Source organism: Corvus cornix, chromosome 1A (assembly GCF_000738735.6).
Source record: "Corvus cornix cornix isolate S_Up_H32 chromosome 1A, ASM73873v5, whole genome shotgun sequence".
NCBI classification, from domain to species: domain Eukaryota; kingdom Metazoa; phylum Chordata; class Aves; order Passeriformes; family Corvidae; genus Corvus; species Corvus cornix.
Window position 1 is genome coordinate 73,110,746 of NC_047057.1, and position 18,527 is coordinate 73,129,272.

General features: G+C 42.0%; 1 protein-coding gene across 9 annotated transcripts in view; it reads right to left on the reverse strand.

Annotated features, from left to right (window-relative positions):
• WNK1 (WNK lysine deficient protein kinase 1) overlaps positions 1 to 18,527 on the reverse strand; it is a 100,689-nt gene that overhangs the window by 29,080 nt on the left and 53,082 nt on the right. For 6 of the 9 annotated variants that reach the window (XM_039570885.1, XM_039570882.1, XM_019288633.3 and 3 more), the window contains exons 5-14: positions 15,944 to 16,032; positions 14,695 to 14,914; positions 14,139 to 14,475; positions 12,856 to 13,040; positions 9,596 to 9,853; positions 7,400 to 7,828; positions 4,077 to 4,148; positions 3,301 to 3,450; positions 1,787 to 2,260; positions 484 to 765 (exon numbers count right to left, since the gene is read on the reverse strand). In XM_039570885.1, coding sequence (XP_039426819.1) covers positions 484 to 765; positions 1,787 to 2,260; positions 3,301 to 3,450; positions 4,077 to 4,148; positions 7,400 to 7,828; positions 9,596 to 9,853; positions 12,856 to 13,040; positions 14,139 to 14,475; positions 14,695 to 14,914; positions 15,944 to 16,032 — 2,496 coding nt within the window. The remainder of the gene's footprint in view (positions 1 to 483; positions 766 to 1,786; positions 2,261 to 3,300; positions 3,451 to 4,076; positions 4,149 to 7,399; positions 7,829 to 9,595; positions 9,854 to 12,855; positions 13,041 to 14,138; positions 14,476 to 14,694; positions 14,915 to 15,943; positions 16,033 to 18,527) is intronic. The other 3 variants (XM_039570888.1, XM_039570889.1, XM_039570890.1) reach the window with 3 other exon arrangements.

Sequence of the window (18,527 nt, forward strand, 5' to 3'; positions counted from 1 at the left end):
CATCTGAGGAGGGGTGAGGAGAGGAAACCAGCCATCCTTTCTACTGCCACATGTCACTACAGTTTGCCATGCAGTTACAGTCTTACTAACAGAATGTGCAAAAGGCAAGCCAATGCAGAACACAGAGACAATTCAAATTGTCCCTGCAAGAACCACGCTGCAGGGAATAGGCGTAATGACAGATTCTCAACGGCTACCAACTGCAGCTTGTCTTTGATATGGCAAAAATGTTCTACAGTACAAGCAAGAAGTGAAGTGTTTACTGCTTTTTGCCTGCAGGATGCACACTCACTTCCCAACAGAACAACCAGTGGCAACAAGGTCCCCACATTGGCATGACATTCTGCTGTAAGAAAAAGGTAATTTGAAATATTAACTTCCAACTGAAGACAAGCACAGAAGGGATTAGATCCCCACAGACACACACTGTTGCATGAGTCAAACATCCAAAATCTATTGTCACATTATATTCCACATATTTACCTCCACGACTGCCTGCTGCGAGGAGGCAGATGAGGCCTGTTGTGCTAAACTCACAGGAGGCTGGGGCACCTGAACCTGTCCTCCCAGGCTGCCCATGGAAACTAAAACGTTCTGTTCCCCATACGGCTGCACAACAGGAGCAAGGTAGGCTGACTGGGCCATTGCATCTGTGGGCATGGGAGGGGACAGCACAGCAGAAGGAATGCTGGCAGAGGCCACAGCAGAGGAAGGTGCAACGCTCGAGTCCCCTGGGTATTGCGGTGTCAGCCGAGATGGGAAGCCCTGTAACAGAAACGAGGGAATCAAGTCAGTGAATGTCAGAGCTAATTAGGAAACAAGACAGTAATAAAAAAAACTATCAGTTCCAGGGGCATATCCCAAACTTCGGCAGTTGCTCAAGCACTCCCAAAATCTTCCCAAAGATGTGGAGCAAACTGCTCATGCAGCCAGCATGCAAGTCACCATGCTTGAACAAACAAATTCCCACTCATAGTCCCAAGTCTTAAGCAAAACAATCTTCATCTCCCAACTCTCACAGCTGCCTATATAGCCTAAGATTTTAAAGCCTGAGATTAGAAATGAGCTTGAAGCATTTTCAAGCCGAACAACTACGACTCAGATGTTACACAACTGCTGCTGGTTCTTGAGATTAAATAGCAAGAACACTCTTGTGTTCTTCCTGTTCTGTTGTAATGAGCTGACCCAGAAACAAGGAACACTTCTATCATTATTCAGGTAGCCACTTTTACAGTGAGTGATCACACAAAGTCACTGAAGCAGTCTGTGCCCACCAGTCTAGCAGATCACAACCAGCATCAGGTACTTACGTCACATCCAAGATCCATGCTGCCTGACTGACCTCTACAAATTCCCTGTCCCACCCCTTCCCAGACCTGGAATGAAACACTGACATTGTTGAATATGCTGCCATTGATTTTCTTTCCAACACACATCTCCCATTTTTAAAGTTACAATTTCTTATTTTCTTTTTCCTCAAGCTGACAGATCTCTTGAGTATACAGCTGTCCTCTCACACGGTGGTTGAACAAAGCCCTGCACTATGATTCTGTCATTTTAGACAAATTCCAGTGCCAAATATGAAAAACTCAAAACACATGGTTGTCCAAGGAGTTTTTTCTTCTCTTCTCCTTAAAACAGTTCTTTACCGCGCAACAGAATTTCTCTTAGTGGCTTAATGGCTCTCATATGAGAAGTGAGCTGGCCAGGGCCCAGGGCTCAGATCTGGTACCTTAGAGGAACGGGCAAAAACGTGGAGAAGAGGTCTGCTGGCTTGCAACAATACCTGGTAAAGAGCATCTCCAGCAGGAAGTGAAGCTTCAGCAGCTTGTCCAATGCTGACTGGCAATCCCACGGACTGGACAGCCGGCTGCAGGAGCTGCGGGAGAACCTGGCTGGGCAGCTGAGCCACCGGCTGCATCAGTGTGGGGAGCTGGCTAGGGACAGCCGTTGGTCCTACGGGAACAGCAGCTGCCGCGGCAGACGTGGCCAGCGTCAGCAGTGGCTGATTCATGCCAGCTGCCATCGAAAGGGGCAGCGACTGGAAACCTGGCTGAGCCACCGTCACATGAGGAGCTGCTACAGGCAACTGAGACACTGGGAACTGGGGAACCACGGAAGTTGGCAAGGCCTGTCCCATGGGTAGAAAATGAGAGCCAATGGGGACTGATGGGGCAACTGAAGGCTGAGGGAGAGAAGATGCTGCAACAGGTAATTGAGGCTCGCCTTGGATGATCGACACTGGTTGGGAAACAGGAAGCTGGGGAGGTAAAGAAAATAGAGATAGATTTTTTTTTTAAAGCAGGGTTGCGGAAAGCAGAGATTTACACATTAGTCAAAGAAAGCATTATTCAAGTTACAGCACTCTGTTAAAGTGGCTGGGGAGCACAGTTGGCAGAGTGGCTGGGAAGCTAGCTGGAGTTCCAAACAGTCCTCACTTTGCAACACTTCCCTTGAAGAACTCAACAGGCTCTTGAAACAGACACCCACAGAGGGTGAAAGAGCAACATTCGAATACCCTGAAGCACTGATTTGTGCATAAACAGAATCAAATTCCCCTCAACTCTGTCCCCAGACCAAAGCCTGCCTTCTTACAGCAAAGAAGTGCAAATCTTACAACAAATCTGTCAGCTTTGAGTATGGGGACTAAAGAAAAGGAGTATCAAAATCCACTGTGCCAGCATTCAGAGAATGGCAGGGAATATGTCAATTAAAGCCAGCAAACGATGCAACTGGAAAGGCAGTTTAGATGAACAAGCAACAAAACAATAATTTTAAAAACAAAATTGTGGCTCACACATTCAACAGAGATATGAGCCAAAATGAAGCAATATTCAATAACAGAAGCTTCCTGACCACGAAGTAAAGAAGAGCGAGTAAGAAGGATGACAGAATGAAGAAAGGAGTCCTATAGTTCACTGCCTAAATAAGTGAGTATGTTTTACACATGTAATGGTGCAGAAGATAGAGAGTGTATGGGAAACAGAGAAATGAGAAGTTCCTGAGAATCCGTTCACAATACACCACTCATCAATATGCCTCCTGATATTTTTGACACTTTAAAGATCTTTGTGCATGGAAGCGCTCTCCTTCCCTCAAATTACTCACAACTGCCACGTGTGAAAGGGTTTCAACGCGTTTTCCAACGCCAATTGGCAGTTGTAGTACACTAAGAATACTCTTGTTTGGATGAATGTTTTGGAACCATTAGAAAAGATGACAGAAGTGAAAGCAGCAGCATATTGAATTTACCAGCTGTAAAGAAGAAAAACAAAAACTTCTAGAAAGAATTTTGTTTACCTGTGTCCCAGCTGCTGCCTGAGGCATTGGCATGATCTGTGAAGTTTGAGTTTGAGAGACAGTTTGTGCAGGAGTGGTGCTGGCAGAAACTGAGGGCTGCTGCAGCTGGTATTGTCCAGGCTGTTGGGAAGAGGCTGGCTGCTGTGCACTCTGTAGCAGGAAAAAGAGGCAGAAGCTGTATTTCCCCCCCCAACAGAGATTTTTTTAAAGCATATCCTACTTAAATTCTGCTTTTTACTCTCTCCTAAATGGTATCAGTAGTTCTTCAGAATATGCCAAGTCAGTCAAGCTTTAAGAATTACTTATTAGCATTACTAATACAATTCCATTATTGGCACCAAATCTTGCAACAGAATTCTTTCACCTATGAAACCAAGAATGAAGATTCTAAAAAGGAAGACAAGGCAGTTAAGAGAAGAGAATGTTGCAGATCACATTTCCAGTCAGAAGAAATCATGAGAATGAAGTCTGACTGTCTAGACAGTCTAATTTACAAATCCTGACATGTCTCCCCTTGAACAGGAACACCACTGCAAGCTCAGGTGGAAGCTGGGGAAGACAGGCATGGGAAAACAAGTATTAACATGATTTTTAAAATATATTTCAGAAAGTCAGTGTGTATGTATAGCAAGCTAGACTGGGTGAGAACCAGAGGATTCCTTTGCTGCAAAACTGTGGGTCAAATGGTGACAGAGGTAGTCAGTTGCTCTTCAAAGAGTCATCAAAATTCTATGCTGGGTGTACTTCAGTCCTGAGCTGAGGAACTATGATCTTACCTGCTGAGTGTGCTGAGTAGGCTGGGATGGCACCGATGCATTGCTTGAGGCTGGCTGGCCTTGCACCTGTGTCTGAGGAAAAAAAAAAAAAAGAGAATCAGCTGAGAAAAACCCAATGGTTTCTGCTGCAGGCAGTTAAAATCATTTCTGCCTGGAATGATCTGGTTGGAATAGGTTTCTAGCTTGTCCTTTTGGACAAGCAGTCCTTCTGGCCAAATTCCATTACAACAACCAGAACAAAGCAGAGCGATCTGGAGGAGATCTGAACTTCATTTTAAGTCTTCCAAAATAACCAATACAGAAAGACTCTGCAACCCACATGCCCCTCAACATGAGACAAATCAGCCTACCAGCTTCTTCTTCCACTGGTGATGCTTTAAGAGCAGGATGCCTTGGTATGGCAACTGGAAATACACGCATTAAGTTTTACCTTTACACGTGTTCTAGACACAGCCAGGTGGGGCAATAAAAGGAGGCTACATGGACATAAAACTATCCATAAGAAAAACAGGCACAAAGATACACAGAATTCTACTTCAAATACAAAGTACCCAGTACACGTAGATGTCATGAGTTTCCTTTGAGAGGCATGTCAAAACACAGGCTGATAATCATTTCCAGAGTCACTGCCATTCAAAGGCTACCCAGAATCGGATATGGAAAAATATGGGGGTTCACATTCTAGCTAAGACAGAATTTTTGAGTAAGCAACGAAAAAAATGGATGAGTGGCATACAAATGAATGTGGAAGATGCAGAGGAAAATGGAATGGACTTCCAGTATTATTTTTGTGGCTGACATTTTTTTATCAGATCCCAGGATCCATATTACTGTTTTTGTGACAACTGCATTTCTTTATCAGCTCCTGGGAGAGAACCAGACAAAGACCTCCAGACGAGTTCCCTGAGCATGCACCACTTGGGTGAACTGCCTTTGTAAGAAGCATATCTGGTGCATATGTATCATATCAGAAATACCTAAGTCCTTAATGCTTGATCATTCAGCTTGCAGAAGTTCATTAGGAACAAGTCTGTTAAAATTACATACTTTTCTAATTACGGAAACTTTGGGGAAAGCAGACTGCCAATGAAGAGAACCATTTTTTTCTTTGCTGTTTTAGAAGCTTGAGGCCCTTGCTGGCTAGGATTTAAACATGTGCTACATCCCACTGCTGTAACATCTGTTCACATTGACTCAGTTTGGGTTTCAAATTCTAATCTTCTAATGAATTACATAAAAGATCCCAGAACTTACATTCTGCCAAAAACATGACCTCTTTTTTTTGTTTTCCAGATGTATTCTATATCCATCAGAATTCCCCTCCTGAGTTTAACAAAGGTTTATGGAGAAAAAAATCTCCACGTAGTTTTCGAAGTTCTGGAGTAGGAGATTCATTCTACAAATTCTACAGTACAGCAATTGCTATCTATTAGACTGGTGATTAAAGCTGTTCCAGCTCTACTAAAACACCTTTATTATCCCTTACAGAAAGCCTTAAATACTTAGTTCTTGATCTTAACACAGAAAGCAAAACGATTCTCCTTCACACAAATCCCAAAGTTGCTAATACTCCAGTAACTAAAATGTCAAAGCCCCTAATTCCAAGGACAAAAGAGGTAAGAGAGAAGCCTACTTAAAGTAAATCCTCTCTTTTCACAGGAAGTTATGAGACTTCAGACTACGAGTGCAGATGCAATGTATATAGACACACACCTCACAGTCACAGCGTACAGAAAGGTGACCATTGCAAACGCAAATACCACATATGCTGATAAAACACACATCTCCAAACTAAGCTTCAGGCCTCACGTTTTGCTATTTAAAAGGACACCACATAAGGCTTATAAGGTGGCAATACCAATTAGCAACAGCTGTTCGTGCCATTAATTAACTACTCATCCTGTTTAGCTTCTTCAAATACTTCTTCAACAAATACATTTCCAAATCCATGTACATGCACATAACACATGCTCCTTCCATTCCTCTCTTCCCACTTTCTTTCCCCAAGTCTAGAAAAAGCTCTTGCATTTTGGACAGTCACCAAAATAACCTTGTTGTCTAATGGAACATTATTTGTATGAAAGTTCAACTTCAAATAACACATTAAAATGGCTAAAGAGCAGCAACAGAAACACAAAGCAAGTTTTACTATCACCTGCTGATTCTAACTGTGGAGAAGATACATTTCATTAAAACCACTGTTTAAAAGCCAATTTGGTACTCCAGCTACCTCTCAACAAAAGAACAGCTAGTCCCAGGAGGAACACTGACCATTCTTTACTTTTAACACAAAAGCCCTACCAATATTTCAGCCAAATCTGAACACAGACCAAACAGTTGCTAATGCCTCATTATCTCATAGCAACCTGGTTAAGTTAAAGAGATCCTAGTATAGACTTGGTGGAAAGACACCCCCATGACTGCTAATTCTTAGAACCACATGGAGCAGGTCTAAAAGCAAGGTTTCCCTTTTAGTGCCAGGTATGATTTATAAAAAGCAGTGAAATTCTGGAAGGGTTTGCTCCTGTAACCTGAGGATAGGATGCAGGTGGTCCTGATGAAAGCGAGGTGGACAAGGCCTGCTGAGTTGAGGCTCCCTGCGGGAAGCAGATGAAGAGCTGCGACTCTTGCAACACCTTCTGAGGCAGCTGAACAATGGGCAATGAGAAGTCTGAACCAAAAGCAGAAGATGACCCCCCTGTAGGGGGAGGAGACTGGAAATCACCAGTGTCAGAGGAAGTCAGCTGTGAGGAATCACTGGAGTATTCTGGGCTTCCTTCTGGCCAGCTGAGCCTGGCAGAGCCCCCTCTGGGACCCGCTAACCCAGCACCAAGATAGTTACACTGCTCCTCTGTCACAGGCTGAAGCCGACCATGCGACCCTATGCCTTGGGTGGACTCCTCTTGGCTGGTCTCCATAGAGCCCCGGCGACTTCTGTAGACCCGCGGGGGTAAAGCTGCCCCTTCTGCTGCAGCAGAGCTCTGTGTGTGCACATGGAACTCAAAGACACAGCTCGCTCTGCCATCGCCGCTGTGAGAGAGCACAGCCGGGGCAGAGTGCGGAACAAATACCTGGTGGATCGTCATCTGAGCTGGGTCTGCACTCAGAGGAGCTGAAACACTGGATAATGGAGAAAGGGGACCCATCCCAGAATCCAGCCTCATGTTCTGAACGTGTCTTGCCAGGTATGTCTGCCCCGATTGAAAGTCGAACACAGAGCTTTGTGGAGGACCACCTTGCCCATGGTTTGACTCAGAGACCTGCTTCAAATGCTGTTCAGTCGCGTGAGCGTTATAAGCTACTCGATCATACTGCTCCGATACCTGTGATGGATAGTGCATGCCCACCAAATACACAGCTTCTGGATGCATTCTGTAGCGAGCATCCTCTGGAGGTGTTGGTCCAGATCTATAGTCACTGTGGACAGGAGCTTGCTCAAACACGGGATTAACTTGCACATGCAGAGGCTCTCCAGCGACTCTCTGAGCTGCTGTGCCTAGCATAACAAATGCCTCTGGAGTCCAATTGGTGGGACTACCACCAGGTGGAACTAAACTCTGGCCAGTCTTCAGCAATGGCTGGAAGTGGCAAGTTTGAGCTTCCAAAAATGAAGTGCTCTTGCGCCGCTGAGCAATTGCCACCTTCGGCGGGCAGACAGGTGGTGGTGAGAAAGACACCGGCCGTTCATGAACGGTTGGGAAAAATATCTGTGAATCTGGGAACGGTGGTGTTCCCCCACGAGGATGCTGAGGCTGTATTGACATGAACAAGACAGGTAATTCATACATTAAAAGTGAAAGCACATCAACATGCACAGTTCACTAGGCAGTTCTGTGAAGTAACTTTATAGAATTCATACTCAGTTCATGGTCAAAAACATACAGTACTTAGGAAATTTAGGTGAGTCGTAAATATCCATTAAATACATCCATGGCAGGCATAGCTACAAATGGGAACATTTGCTGGTGTTAGAGCTGCTTTTCCAGTTCAATTCCAATAGTTCACAAGAAGAAACCAATTCTGCTCCTGACAATGGAACGAGACTTATTGTCATGGCCTATCCATTGTGATCAGTGCTTGAAATGCAATCAAACCCCTGTGGTCACTGCCATATGTGGAATATGAAATTCAGAACTTGAGAGCAGCAACAATGCAGAGCCTCTAATTCACACTTAGAAGATTACATTAGATCTTAGTGTTTTCCAATACAAAAACCACAGTGCTAGTGTCCTGTATGCTAGCCAAAAAGCTAAAAAGAAACCTTTTGTAAGACAAAATGGACCCATTCCAGCACAGAGGTAAAAAAACCCTTATGATAAAACTGAAGAACCTTTGGGTTCTGCCCAAATTGATCATCTCTCTTGATCCATTTAATCACTTGTGGTCATACCTTTCCACATAGAAAATTAGCACTCATTGAAACTCTTGCCTGGACAATAAAACATTCACAGGTTTAGTAACAGCAGAGTCCTCAGGCAATTCCACTCCATCTGACGTACTAGTTCAGATGAGGCTAACCTTATTTAAGAGCTGTAGGGAATATTTCACTGAAGAGAGTTCTATGTAATAATATCAAACAATTTAGTAATTTTGACTCTGTTCATCTCTGCCTGCAGTATGCCCAGAGACAATATATTCTCTTCCCTAATGGAAAAAAAATTGTAGGAGTCAATAGTAGTCAGTAGTAAATATACCATCCAAGGCAAATGGCATTTCTGACTTTTTGAAGTCGCTGTTTCCACATTGTTTACTTTCTCCCCAGCCTCTTTTGCCCGGAAAAGCAGCAGCAAATTTCCATATTGACTGATGCTAATGAGAAGGCCCTACAGGTGAAGTACCTGTCCTATGTTCTAAACCTGGTTCTACTTACTTCATTTACACAAAAATGCTTCTCAAAACTTATTTTGTGTAAACTGAAGCTCAACATTGAAAAGCAACTACCTCCTCTATTGCACATTATCTTTGCATCTGACTTTCTAAGAAAACATGAAACTATGGCTTCTTCCCATTAAGAAGCAGTTGAAGTGGCATTTCTGATAAGAATTTACAGAAAAAGCCTCAGAAGTATTCATACTCTAAATGTCTAATATCACTATCACAGCTAGCCAAAGCTTTAAGAATAACCAGCCATAGCAATCAGGCTTTAAAAGCTGGTTGTTTTGTGCAGGGCTTAATTAACATTCAGTGTTTACTTAGCAGTTGAAAAAGAAAAGTCTTCTGACTTTGGGTAATAAGAACTAGTCTTTCCTTTAACTTCTGCGGTACAACTGGGTAATTTACATTTATACTATCCTAAAAGACAAGAAAAAAGCAGTCAGCCACTGTTTGATAATGTTTCATAGAATAATGAATAAATATGATAATGCTTCATAGAAATAAATAAAAATAACAAAATCAACATTACAGAGACAGTGTAAGGAACTGACTCTTCAATTTCTCATTTAAAAAATGCCCAGAGCCCAGGATGTATTTAATGATAACTTATCTTACTGTGCCAGGAGGCAAATGGCAACACATACAGGACTGACAGAGAGGGAGGGCAGGCTGGAGCGTCGATGCTTGCGTGGAGAGGCAGAGTGCATGGGCAGGACACTTTCCAGGGCTTTAGAAAGCTTTTCTGCAAAGGTTTCTTCAGGGACAGTCCGAAGGTAGAAAGGAGAAAGAGGTGCAGACAGCGCTGGTGGTGGGGTGCAAGGAGCACTGAGAGGGATGCAGGACATACAGGGAAGAGCAGGAAGGTGGGGGACACAAACTGACATGCTACGACCACGTTGAAGCTAAAGGAGGAAAACAAAAGTTAAGAATTGAACACTTAAAAAAAAAAACAAAAAAAAACAAAACAGCAAAAACTATAATGAGGTAGAAATGAAGACACACAATGAGAGACCCAATATTGACTCATGTGTGGTACCACAAGATATGAGAATGCTGAATGAATGCCAACACACACTGGGAACAGGCTGTGTGCACCTCTGAGGACCCAAGTTCGCCTCGGGTTACTGAGCAGTGTGGAAAGCTCCCTAGTACCCTTATGAGAAACGTGGAAGGCAGATCCGACAGAGAATGTTTTCTCTGGGGCCACAGACACAGCCCATACTGTGTGTACTCAAAGCATCTGGTAGTCTGACAGATAAAAACTTGGATACTAATGAGCTTTCAATCATTCATTAGTTTTTAGAGTGAATGTGTGTTTACAGGTATCGCCTCACCCAGCTCCTCTGCCGGGGCAGTCCCTCTGCCTGAATTACATCAGCTAAATGTATGCAGCTGGCTCTTTATTAACTAAAACATTACCATAAAAATTTAAACCTTACACCCTCTGCAACATGAATTGTGGAAAAAGGTCAGTTTAGTGTGTGGAAAATTCTGTAAAATTAGTCTTAGACAAGCATCTTCCAGATGCTGGGCCAATAAAAGCATCTGGATTTTGTAATCTTGCCACAATCCAGAAGGCCACAGGTCAAAAACCAATCAAATCAGAAGAAACAGAATAAAGTTTTGAGGTGGGAGTTGTTATTGCCTTTTTTTTTTTTTGGTGTTGTATTGTGTTTTGCTGTGGGTTTTTTTCATTTTTAAGTACGGTAACATTGTATTTTTAAAGAGGCAGTATATGCTTCTTAGGGATGTAATCCACAATATCTTTAACTAAAATCAAATACAGACCTCCAGAGAGAAAACATCAAGATAACAGCGGAGATCTGACTTTCAAGATTTCTATTGTGAGAAATCTTGCTAGACTTATTAAAAATTTGGGAGAGAGGTAGAAAAGAACTCAAATGGTTAACTAAATATATCTTCATCTATTCCAAGGCGGGAGGAGTTATACATCATTCCTGACTCTAATTTATCTAAATAGTTCAGAGCATCTCCACTGATGGAGACTACAGTACTTATCTGTCTTTGTTGGGTATTAAAAAAAACCCTCCCAAACAATAATTCCATGCTGCAATTTAGGTTTACCATTCCTTATTCTATCTAACAACAATGTTGTGATCTGATTTAGCCTGCTCCTATTTCATAGCAGCCTTTTACAGCTTTCTCTCTCCTCAAGCTTATCTTTTATAGACTCAATTATTTCAGTCTTCCCACATAAACCACATTTTTTGCCTTTCTCATGGGGTTTTTTTTAACACTCTCCTCTGGATTTTCTCCCAAGCCACCCCCCAATTCACTCAACCAAGGTGTCCAGGATAGACTTACCAATAGCAGAACTACCACTTCATATAATGGGATGTTTGCCTTTTTCATGACAGCATGATGTTTTTGACCATGTCCAGCTTGTGGTCCAATGTGATCCCAGACTATATTTTAAATTTATTTTGCAAAATGGCTGCCTAGGCAGTGGTTACTCATTATGTACTTAGTTTAAGCATGAACCTTGTTCTTGTCCTGATCAAACTGCATTCTATGATTCTTTTTAAGGCCATTTCTTCAGTTGTCAATACAATTTTGACCTGTCAGCCCCTTCCCAACAAAGGGTTAGTAGTTCCTGTAGTTCTGTCAGCCTCCTGGTACCACTGTTGTCATCATACAGCATGAGTACATTTTTGCAGCAAACTAAGCAGCTTAGCTGTTCCTCTATCATATGCTTGTTCTCCCTCCTCCTCTCAAAAGATCATGGTCTCTCAACCCGGAAGCCAGCCATCCCAAGAGAGTGACGTGGCTTCTGGTCCACTATGTGCCCACACACCAAAATATGGCTTATCCAGAAGAGCAGCTTATTTAGACGGATTAAGAACTCATTATCAAGGACTAACAGTACCACACACCTCAGGTTAAGTGTCTTTGAAAAAGATGGAGATGCTTTGATCATGAGTGATCCCAGCCTGTTTGCCAAAATCCTAGTTACACCAGTGATTCTGTAATGAGGCCTATAACCACAGGTACTAGAAGAAGTGAGGACCCTCAATCTTAAGGGTCACATCTTCTCCTTTATGGTGTTACTACATTATACCATAATGTCTGCCTCAATCTTGGATTTTTATTTGTGTAAAGAACAAGCGACAAGGGAACCACTGAAGACAATATTAAAGTAGCAGAAGTTCTACTCCAGAGTTAGAATAGATTTCTGCATACTCTCTTACTCAGATCTAAAAACATACCAAGGAGAAAACATACCAAAATAAAAGGGCAACACAAATGAACGTAGTAGGAAAAGTATTTGTGCCCAGTGCAGACGTTCCAGGGAAAAGGAATACGCATGATGAGCAAATCAACACAAGCTAGAAATAAAACTGGGAACAAGGATGTGGGGTCTTTTCAGTCTGGAGTTCTCACATGCAACATTCTGTAGCAGTTAAAAAAGTCTTACCTGCAAAATCTGTAATCAAAGCCTCACAGAACACACACAGCAATTTCATACAGTGGCTTCAATTATTCTAATCCCTTCTTCAAACTAAACCAGCAGCTTGATGCCTGGTGACTTCATATAAACACACACACCACCTTCCCAAGCGAGATTAAATGCTTATTTTCATGAGATAGTCTTGTTCTGAGATGTTACTTCCATCCACAAAAACAGCTAACCCATCATTCTGCTTAATTGCAGCCAAGATTAAATAAAAGCTTTAAAGACAAAATGCTCTTTGCACTTTTCCCTCCCTCTCTAAAATCAGTCACCTTGCAAAAAAAGCCCCTGAACTCCTCCCATGCAGAATTTGTATCCTGTGCAAAACAAAGCACAGGTGGAAGATGGTGGGGCAGACTTTCCTCTGCCTTTCAACAGACACACCAAATCAAGTAACCCCATGCATCTGCAGTGCTGTAAGGTCTGGCTTACCGCTGCAGGTGGCTGATATCCTCCATGCTGCTGGGACTGCACTTGGCCAACTGAAGCTGTGTATCCCTGGACTCCAGTGTTTGAGACTGACTGGTCGTGCTGGGAACCATAGGACACAGTCTGCTGACTGCTCACAGATTCAGTGTACACGGATGACCCCTGGCCACTGTCAACTGTTCCATCAGCTGGAAAAGTTAAGGAGAAAAAGCTGCATTTCAGGAACTGTGGTCAGGATTCAATATTTGAAAGATCCTAAAATTGATATTAAATATTAAATTGATTTTTGCGCCATATCATGGGGACCTGTACTAGCATCTTACCTCTTGTAATATTTAAGCTGATTTTGAAATCTTTTTTTCCTCCTCAGTACAGTAATTTATTATCATTACACCTTCCCCTAAAACCCTGAAAAAAACTAGTCATTTCAGGAGTTCTTTGGGAAGATATTTAATAATAAACTGCATTTCCTGCAAAAGGCTAGACTAGAAATAGAAACCTAAATTCCACATTGTTATGAATGATCTTTCAAGGTTTATTAATCATTATTTTTATTTCATTTTACACAGACATTTAAAACAGGCATGTTGTGCTGGCTGGCAGGTGCACCATGTAGGCATAGTAGCAAACTAGGCATAACAGTCAATTTAAAATCCCTGTTATCTAATTTGCTTTTTAACTTCATCATTCTAATATGGAAGTTGTCATCTTCCATCATTATTCACATACTGATTCAAATTCTGGGATGGCAGAAGAGGAAAAGACAGGATTATTAATGCATCTTTTCATGTACAGTATGTAGAACAGAAAATTAAGACTTTTCAGAAAGCAAATTATGAGCTGAACTACTTGTAGATTAATCTCATTTCCACTTTAAACGAAGTTAACAAGGATTCAAGTAAGTGGTTTTAATAGGTTGATCTGCACTGGTGCAAGAACATATAGCCCTCTGCAGGGCTAGAATATGCTGTCCCTATAGGAGGGCAGCAAAACCAAGGGCACGGGGTCATGCTTTAGGTGCCTCAGTTCATCTGGTACCTTGAAACAAAGAGAAATCATTTTGTGCTGATTTGGACTGTGCACTGTGCCAAGCCTTGGCTCAGCTAGGCCACAGGAATGTATCTCATGTTGCTGTGCTTTCTAGTGGCCTATTGTTCTTCAGCAGACAGTAATGGCAGACAGCATCATCTCGAGATATTTACTGCTATACCCACCAAAAGTATAAGACTGATGGGAGGAAGCGTGTAAGTGCAAGAGTTCCTAAATAAACCAGCTGAGGCACTTACAAAGAACAGATATACTGGGTTGCTGGAACTGCAGCTGTTGGTGTTGATCAGCTTCCGGCTCTTCGGGCTCCACTTGCGTAGAAACCGATGCTGAAGCAGTGGGGACAGAAGTAGTACCAGTGACAGACTGGGGATGCTTTGACCCTGCATGGGAAGCACTTGATGGCTGCTGTTGCTCCAGCTGCTGCTTCTGACTACCTTCTTCCTGAAGTATGTTCTCCTGTTCTTCTTGCACCGACTGGCGCTGCTCTCGCTTGCGCTTAATCAAAGATACCCTGTCCTTGATAGCCTTCGCCATTGTCTTGTGATCCCCTTCACAGACATAGCCAGACTCCACCTGAAGGAGGATACATTCACAGAATTCACACTGCCACAGACAGCCACTGTCCGAGTGCTACAACAAAAGCTACCACTTTCTGGCACTAACTGCTCGTCTACACACTTCTGAACCTGTTCATTTCTAGGCAGTAACAGCAAAAGCAGAGTCTGACACGCCCCATTTCACTGTCAGAGAGCAGCACTACTTCCAGAGCTTTGTAGGTCCACCAGCACTTACCATTTCCTGTGCTACATCCTCTGGGACATCTCTTTCCAAATCAAATGAAAACTCTATTGCCTCATTATCTTTATATTTGCCCTTGAGTTTTTTGATGTCTTCAATTCGCAGCCAGAGTTTAATGGCAATTTTTTCTCCATCGTCTTCCTCTGCAAGTTCTACCCGTACTCCAGTCTCCTCTTGGAAGAAAGCGTGATTCAAAAGGTCCTTAATAGCATATCTAGCATATTGGGAAAGAATGTAGAAAGCACATTCAGTTATCAGGCTTTCATAAAATATTAAGGAATAACCTTCCCAGATGATCCCCTGATTTATTCTCTAAGTTTTGCTCTGTTGTGAACCACCTCATGTGCATTCTGTTTGGCACAATTAGAAGCTTTGTCCTGAAGGTACAAAAGAGTCTTACGTTCATACAAGTACATCATTAACAACAGTAGTTAACAGCCTAAACTAAATGGCAAGAAATAAGTGATGTGCAGCCACAAAACTAACTTCAAAAAAGAAAAAAATACTAAATTGTTTAAAAGCAAGAAAAAGAATTGAAACTAAAAATACACAGCAACACCATCAGACGTAAAACTTCGAGAGTTAGTAAAAGGGGATGAATAAACATCCATGAACAAAACTAGTTCTGAACAGAATAGAGGGCAGCTAGAGGGTGGACAAAAGCTGAAGCAGTCTGAAATCAGACATTCAGTAAGTAACAAACATGTAAAAGCAGAAAACAAAACAAATCCCACAAATAAGCCATCAGAGCAGTTGTAGATTTCCTGTAATGGTGTAAGTTAACCACTTGAAGTAGCAATCATATTGCAGAAAATATGGATAAAAATGAGCAGCAAGAATTTAAAACTTAGAGTCCTCAAAATAATCAATCATACCAACAGAATCAAAGGGACAAAAAATCCCAGAGGATTACAGAACAACCAACTAACCAATCCAAATACTTGGAAACCTGGAAGGATTGCCCTCCACTATTTTGTTGTCTAGGCCAAAGTTTGAATAAAAGCAATAGAATTTCTGAATAAACGGACGTGGATGGTTACTATGGCATTTGCACTCTTCCTAACACTGTTAATTCTCTAAAACAATCACTGAATAGGAATCTACCGAAGAACAGAAGCTGCAGAATACTGGCTTCCCAACTTCCCTGAGAACAAAGACCCCAGGAAGTAACTGGATTTGGTATCATTGCAGATAAAGGACTCAGACAGCAATTAACACCTGTATATGCAAAGCAAGCACTTACCTTTCACCTTTGTTTTGACGAATGCATCCCTCAATAATCTCCTTCACTTCAGGGATTGCTACTTTATCAAAGCTGGCTGGCTTGACACCCTGAAACACACAAGTAACAACTGAGAAACTGCAAGGCCCATTTTAAGTTAAGTTTTTAATGTGTTTACAGACCACCTATTTTTACTCTCTAGACAACTGACCTAAATAACTAGTGCAAATTAAGGTGAAGTCTGACCCCAGTACTACTGTTCATTTGTTTGTTAGTGACTCTTGCCAATGTCCCACACACACCCCTTCCCCAGCTACATTTCTGTAACAGAAGGCAGTGGCACTTGGGTCCTCAAGTTATGATAGGAGAACTCTTTAGTTTCCATGGAAGTTGTGCTGGCTAGCGGGAAGTACACAGACTGGACTGAGAATGGAAGGAAATGGTTCCTATGTAACACTAATGCAGGAAACCACGGATTAATTTAGCAGTCTCCAAAGCTTTCTGTTGCTTCCCAGAAGGTTTCCAACCTGCCATTATATGAAGTAATTTTTTAACAGGAAAAACCTTAGCCCAGGATAATCTGACTGGATCATTAATAACTTGTCCAATGTGAAAAAAAACCCTAAAAAACCAAAACCTTCCTGTATCTTAGCTCTCCCCCAAAGACCTACTATACCCAAACCACACTCCTGCATCACTGCTGTTGTGAGTTCAGGGAAATGAGCTTAGCAATACAGGCCTGTACAAAAGCCCTTCCACAATACACAGCAACCCTTTTTCCAATACACCCTAAAGCCACAGGGGGAAAGCAAAACAAAATCTAAATAAAATCAGCCACCCAAATCAGTAAAACAAACATGCCATGAGATATGACCATCTGGGAATTCTGCAAAACATTTCAGGCTGAGAGCCAAGCTTCATCACTTAATCATGGCCAAAAGCTGTATTTTGGGGCCAATTAATTGTCCACAACAACAAAATCTGGCACTCAATTTTACTTGATTCAGCCTTTAGTTTCAAACTCTGTATTTATGACAGCAGAATGAGAGAAGATGAAGACATGCTGTCCAAATGTTTGAGCAGAGCTAGTGTTTTCAAGCTGAACAATCCTGAAATTATACACCTGATACATCTGACCCTGTCACTGGTAAATGACAACTAAAAACAAAGTGAAAACCATAGCTCTGAAGTACAGAAATAAATGAAGTAGCAGTAGCAGCATTGTGATTCATGCCCTAAACAGAAAGTACTTCTCCCAATATCTTACAAAATACTGGTGAAATCAAGGCATGATCCTTCCTTCCCTATTCCTCTATTGTGAGTAGGAAACAAGTCTTGAACCAGAAATGTTTGAGCCTGAACCCCAGTCTTTCCAACTACCGACCTCATACTCAGTTCTTAAAAGAAAGGAAAAAAAAAAAAAAAAAACCAACGCAAAAACCCCACACCACAGAAAGGAAACAATTTATTTGATAAAAACTAGTATGCTCTTATAACAGGAAGGTTATCCGTTTATTTCGTCTAAAATTTGCCCTTGTGAAACTCTAGCAATTGTAATTCACAGAAAACCGCAGACTATCCTGTGACTAGAATAAGCACAAACACAGGCTGTCAGTGAACATTAGCTGAATGCTTTTAGAAGCTTTGCTGACTACTACAACTTAAGAAAATCAATGCCTCAGGTGATAAAACATCAGACTGTAACGAGGCCTTATCATAAACCTCCAGCTCCCAAGCAGGACACAGAGCTCTCCACTCTAAAGGGATTTATAAAACCCTGCTCAGATAGTTGACTTGTCAAAGATGCCCACCTTTCCTTACGACCATGTCTGAAATGGTCCCAGAAGTTTGGGTTCATATATGGAGTACAGGTATTTCTATATTTAATTAAATGCTCTCCTGTATAACATACATATATAACCTATGCAATAACCGTTGAACTGCTTATTGCATATATTCCTATCTACATTTGCCCAAGTTTAACACATGTGAGTCTCCTAAATAGCTCAAGCCTCAGACATAGCAGCCTGCATTGACATTCATTGACACTGTGGCAGCAGAAGGATGATGTCAGATCTGTGACAATCTCATTTCAGAAAACTAAAAGCTAACACGAGGAAGACAACTGGTACAGCAAAATATCAGCATAATGAAGCCAGGATATTATTTTTCTTGTTAATTATTGTACCACATGCTCTGTTCTTGCACTGAGCCTGAAAAGCTAAGGCTACGGATAGATTTTAAAATCAGTAATTCAGTCTGCTACTCTGCGTTTCCCACTCCTGAAAGAAATTAAATACTTGTCCAAAATCTTCATGCCCTTTCATGAGGACCATTTTAGAATACCCCATGTCATGAATTCCTAACCACGAGTCCAGTTAAAAAGTCAAGCTCCTGCCAGCCTCCTCCAGCAGAGCTTCCATGTTCCAAACTGCTCCTCAGAAAATCTGGAAGAACATCACACTAGGGCCTAAAACCAACACGGGATTCTGTGTTCAAGCAGCTCCCCACTTTTCAGTTTGCTCCACAGTCCACAAGAAGGGCTGCTTAAGCCTCCTCTCCAGCTCTGGACAAGCACTCCCCAGATACCAAAGCTCATCAACTT